We start from the raw sequence: 6,000 nt of genomic DNA on the forward strand, positions 1-6,000 counted from the left end.
AGTACCTGCCAGGAGTTTTGTAAATGCCATCTTTTACATACCAACATTTAGATACCATTGGAATTCATAAAAATCCTCTTGGCCACTGCTTAATCCTGTAGGCACCCAGGCACTTTAGGCACCAAAGTTTCCATAGTTAAGAGTCCCTGAGGCACCTACATTTCAGCAGCTAGGCACATGCACAGTCACCCAAGTTCTGAGATCACCAAGCAGAGAGGGCTGACCCTGTTCAGGCACCTAATTCTATGAGAGGATTCACAAATGTGAACCTTGAGTGGAGGAAGATGTCTCCCTCTGGCCTGGAGTTAGTTGCCTAACACACTTTGAGGGGAGGAGCTTACACAATAATACCCCTCCCCTAGCCAAATGGGAAACGCTGAGTTTAGGTGGCTCCCCACTGAACATGTTGGCTTTTGTTAATCCCTTTCTTAGGTTCTCTCTCCCCATACATTGTATAGCGGGCCTGGCTACCTAACTCAGGATTAGGAATTCCAGTAGGTGCTGCAATGCCTAAATCCCTCACAGGCTGCTATAAAAAAGCCCAGTCTAGCTTGTATCCAGAGGAAAGAAGCCTAAGTATACTTTTTAATCATCTGCTTTATATTGTCTAGGTAGATTTCAGCTACTGCAAGTACTAGATATAATTAGGTATCACGCGGTTACTAGATATAATTAGGTATCACACCGTCTTCTTACTTTTATATAAACTGTCCATTCAGAGAGAGTCATGATTTTAAAGACTGAATATATTACTATACATTAACATTTCCTAAACCACAATATCATTCAATAGCCTGGAATGATATATTTGGGAGTAGGAGACACTTGAAAAGTTATATACTAAAAACAAGACTCTCCAGTTGCTGTCCGATAGCAGAGCAATGTAAGGCGTACAGATAACGCACATTACTCTAACAAACAAAAACAGTTTAAAGATACATCAACAGTTTGTTAGTAGTTTCATGACATTCCAGAGCACATTACCATCACCCTGCAACACTGCTAGCTGCAGCTGTTATTTTTCTGTTCAAAAATTGTATTGCCCATATAGGAGATAAAAAACAAGCTAGTTAATAACCTTTGATTCAGCCTTTATATCCAACTTATTTCTATAGATTATATGTACTAGTTTCATTACAGAAATCATACCAATATTTTGTTTTGGGCCACAACTATATTAGAGGTGAAATTCAATATAAAAAAAAAAAAAAAAACACAACTTGAGTTGAGGACACTGTCATCTGGGGAAAAGAGACTCACTCCTCTCCAAAGACTGGTTTCAGAGTAGCAGCTGTGTTAGTCTGTATCCGCAAAAAGAACAGGAGTACTTGTGGCACCTTAGAGACTAACAAATTTATTAGAGCATAAGCTTTCGTGGACTACAGTCCACTTCTTCGGATGCATAACAAGTACTCCTGTTCTTTCTCCAAAGACTATTAACCTACTGTTGTTGCAGAAACACACAAGAGTAAAAGTAGTTTTCTTCATTCACTTATGTATTGGACAACTCTTCCCTGTTTAGTCAACTTCCCCTTTTGTTGTTAAGGTGTGTACTTCACACACACTAACTAAAAAGAGAAAAGTGTTGTAAAAACAATAGGAAAGTAGGATTTTAAAGACACAATAAGGCAGATGTAACACCTGAAAACATTGCCCCCGTTAATGGGGGGGGGGGGCAGGCATAGACGGGGGAGGGGGCAGGCATAGAAAAGTATTAAGGACAGACTATGTTGTTAAGTACACAAACTTTTACAATTATTTTCCCTTCTGTGATATCTTGATGGTTCACTAAAAATGTATTATCCTGCACTGTCAAAAATGCTATGGATTGCAATGAAGCTTCTAGAATCTATGATATCTTCACTGAAACAGAATTCCCAAAGAGGATTTGTTTAACACTGTCCCCAACCCAAACAGCCTGGAAAAAGTACTCCTGGGGGCATTCTGCACCAAAAAAATAAAAACTCAGTGCAAAATTCTGCAAATTATATCTGTCAAATAAATGTAGCGACTTCAGCGTGGCATTGGGGAGCACAGGCCATTGACCGCACAGAGATCACTGTGCAGCCTTCCCCCCCCCCCCCCCCCCACACACACACAGACTCAGCAGTGAGGCTGCACTCAATCCACACACAGCTCAAGGACTGGGCCTGCCCCAGAAACACCCCAGGACCCTGCCCCTCCATGCCAGGTGCACTAGGTGTGGGCAGGCAGGATCCAAGCATGGAGAGGCTTAGTGTGGGGGGATCCAAGTGTGGGTTGAGGGGGTTCTGTGTGGGGCAATCTGAGTGCAGGCAGCTCAGGGATCCGGGTGTGTGGGGGATCTGGACGCACAGGGGCTTGTTGGTGGGTGGAGGGGGTTGTGGGGGCAAAGGTAATGGGACTCTGCAGGGGGGTCCAGCTGAATGTGGTTGGGGGTCTGGGTGTGGGGTGATATAGAGCTTGACAGGGGCGTCTGGATGTGGGGGGCTAAGTGAGGGGTCCAGATGCTGGGGGAGTGGGGCTCATTGGAGTGGAGATTCAGGTGCAACTGGCTGGGGCTCAGTGATGTGGGGATCTGGGTGCGGGTGGCTCGTTGGGGTGGTCCAGGTGCAGGGGGAGTGGACTCATCAGGGGGGTTCCAAGTCAGGGAGTGAGGCTCAGCGAGAGGGTCTGGGTACAAGGGGATCTGGATGCATGGGGGTTGGGTGGACGGGGGAGCAGCTCCCTGTACATGGATACCTCCTCCCCTAGCAATGGATGCAGGAAGTGGGGGGTGAGGGTAAGTGTGCAGAGCTTCCTGTAGCTGGGGGAGAAATCTGGGGGTGGGTCTTACCCAGCCCTGGATGCAGTGCAGGGGAAGAGGGAGTCCTATCCTCCCCAGCCCAGCTGGGATTAGCAGCTGAGTCCAGCGCAGGATAGAAGCCACCAGCCAGGTCTTCCCCAGCCCCACCCCCTACCCCTACCTCTCTGGCGGCTGCCCCGCAACATACTTCTGGGGAGCGTCACATGACCGCACTTGTGGCTTCCATTTGCTTTCCCGTCAGAAAGTCATTTTTCTGCAGGGAAGCAAAGAAAACTGCAAGGGACATAAATTATGCGCATGCGCAGTAGCACAGAATTCCCCCAGGAGTAAAAAAGGGTGCATTCAACAACTAAAAAAAAATTATTTAAAATAAATATTGTCAGAGTAATTAATAACTAGCAAGGTAATCAAGTGTTTACTTGCCTCCTTACAAAGCTATCAATTTCAATCTACAGACTTTGATTGGCACTCAAAGTTTACTACAACGCTCTCCATAAGTGAAATATATCACCCACCTAGTTTACCAAATGAAGTTAATACTTTTATTGAGTTTTGGCTGGAACCTGCCTCCCCATCCTGAAACTGACCAGTCTGTGGCTGTAGTCAGTAGTTAAAATCTGATCCCAGGCTCACTTTTATCACTACTTACTGCCAGGAATTCTGCACACCATCATCTGATAAGAAATTCAGGAATAGCTTACAAAATTATAATAAATTATGTTGGATATGTGGCCCTCTACTTTGTTTTGACCCAGAAAAAAATCAGCAGGTCATTTCCTGTTACCCCATTTTAAATAAGAGAAAAATGCTACTTTTAGCATTTCACTGACAAGTCATAACAGACTACATAATGAAATGCCACAGGTCAAATTTTCAGAACATCCCATTTTACAGTAATGTCTCCTCCCCAGGCAACCTCAGAAAGCCTAATATGGATAGGAGGTTTTTATCAAAAATATCTAGTTTTTAATAAGAACAGATTTAAACATTTTATTAAGATGTTTTTTAAAAAGTGAACGGTACAGAGTTTAAGTGTAGAAGTTTCTGGTTATCAGGGAATAACATACAGATTATCAAGGGGTGCGAATTTAAGATTTGATGGCTAAGGAGGAATACATAATCGGCAGTATCCCCGATTGAGGGATCAAAGGTTAACGGGTCAAAGTACAGATATTGAGATAAGAGAGTATGTTGTTCATATAATGGCTACATTCAGGTAGTATCATCAATGGATACAATGATGAGGATGGATTGACCCTCATTTGGTGAGCTATAATGTTCAGTGAGTTTATGGTTCCAGTTCATATGGTCCAACAGACAAGTACATACATAAGTCAACCCCACAGACCGAAGTCATCATGCTAAATCACAGCATGTAAGCCATGAATGCACACCCCCACCAACTCCCTTCCTATAGCACCATAACAAAGGGATAAACAATTAAAAACAAAACTTGAGTCTTTTCTAGCTTAGCTACCCCTGTCATTTGCAAGAGGCCGACAATGTACATTTCCAAACCAGGTCTCCGAAAATCCAATCCGGGCACTTCCTTGTTTCCTCTCTCTATATCATATTGTTGTATTTCCCTCCAACCCTCCCAAACACAAATACTTCATTTTGCCTCGCTTTACTTCCACACTAGGCCAAGCATTACCTTGGCCAGATCCCATTTCCCACCAGGATAAACGCAGAAAAATAAAAATAATCTCGCCAAGAGAAAGTCACCCAGCCAAGGGACAGAAAAAGGTCACGCACGCGGCAAAGAAAATGCTTAATAGAAGCAACATCCTTCCCCCAGACGCACACAATTTTAAGTGACAATCCACTTATTTGCACTAACACTTGCATTAACACTCTAGGCTGGCGAAGCAGAGTTGCACTAGGTGCGTTGCGAGGCTGGCTGCCGATGCCGAGCGGACTTTGTATTTTTTTCCCTACGGGTCGGGGAGATGAATTGTGCAGAGACGGACAGGAAAGGGGTTGCATGGCGAGGCACGAGGGGAGCTGCGCGCCCGGAGAGGCGGACGTATCTGCATGCCTGGGGAGAGGCGGGGGAGCTCCGCATGTACGGGGAGACACGGGGCAAGGGGAACCTGCACGCCTGAAGGGCGAGGGCAATTGCATATATAAAGGACAGGGAGCTCTGCATGCCTGAGGGGGGTTACCACAGGGGGCCCTACAACATGGGGGAGGGGAGACCACAGGAGACGTGCAGGCGGGGGTGGGGGAGCAACCTACACACCGGGGGGAGGGGCAGCCGGATGCCTGCACGAGGGAATCAGCTGCGTGCCTGGAAGGAGTGGGGTGGGGTGGGGGGGAGATCTGGAAGGAAGGAGCGCAAGGATTTGGGGAGGGAAGCGCTCGCATGTGGCCGCTGGCTGATGGGCAGAGCGCGGCGGCGGCTGGAGCAGCAGGAGGGCCTGCCGCAAGGAGCGGGCCGGGGCCGGCTCCCCCTGGCCCGCTGTCTGGCCAGAGGCGGAGCACCAGCCGCCGCTCGGGGCGGGGAGGTGCAAGCGGGGGGCGCTAGCAAGTGGGAAACGGGGCGGGCGGGGGCGCTGACCTGGGGCGCTGAGCAGGAAGTCCAGGGTGCTGTGTCGCGCTGCTGCTGCTGCCATGGCGAGGCGGAGCCCTGTGCCATGCCTGGTGGCGGCGGCCGCTGCTGCTGCGCTGCGAGTGCCACTGCCAGAGCCTGTGTGCGGCGTGGGGCTGCTGCGTTGCCGCGTGTGCGGCGGGCTGGGGGAGCGCAGGGGGAGGGACCCGCCAGCGCCGCCCAGCCCACACTGAGGGGAGCGCAACCGCGGCGGCGAGGCTGTGCTGCAGGCGGGCCGCGGAGTCCAAACCTGGGGGAGGGGGGGGGTCCCAACCTTCCCCCTTCACTGCCGCCCATAGGTCTGGGAGACACTGGGCAGTAATTAAACAGCAAACAAACCCTGGCGCCCTGCTGCGCTCCCAGCCCAGACAATATCCCCTCTCCCTCCCTGGCACGCCCACGCTGTACCAGCACCAGGAGAGGGGGAGAGTGAGCGCAATACTTTGGTTCCTTGGGTTGTAAGCCCAGCAAGGAAGGAAAGAACAGCCATATTGGGTCAGAGCAAAGGTCCCTCTAGCCCAGTATCCTGTCTTCCGACTGGCCAATGCCAGGCGCCCCAGAGGGAATGAACAGAACAGGTAATCAGCAAGTGAGCCAGTCCCTGTCCCAGCATCAGGCAGGCAGA

General features: G+C 49.1%; 1 protein-coding gene across 1 annotated transcript in view; it reads right to left on the bottom strand.

Annotated features, from left to right (window-relative positions):
* Positions 1-5,539, bottom strand: part of SMS (spermine synthase) — a 68,483-nt gene extending 62,944 nt beyond the window's left edge. The window contains exon 1 of the mRNA XM_054006141.1: positions 5,346-5,539. Coding sequence (XP_053862116.1) covers positions 5,346-5,400 — 55 coding nt within the window. The 5' untranslated portion in view covers positions 5,401-5,539. The remainder of the gene's footprint in view (positions 1-5,345) is intronic.
* Between the last annotated feature and the right edge of the window lie 461 nt (positions 5,540-6,000).

This window comes from Malaclemys terrapin, chromosome 1 (assembly GCF_027887155.1).
Source record: "Malaclemys terrapin pileata isolate rMalTer1 chromosome 1, rMalTer1.hap1, whole genome shotgun sequence".
NCBI classification, from domain to species: Eukaryota; Metazoa; Chordata; order Testudines; family Emydidae; genus Malaclemys; species Malaclemys terrapin.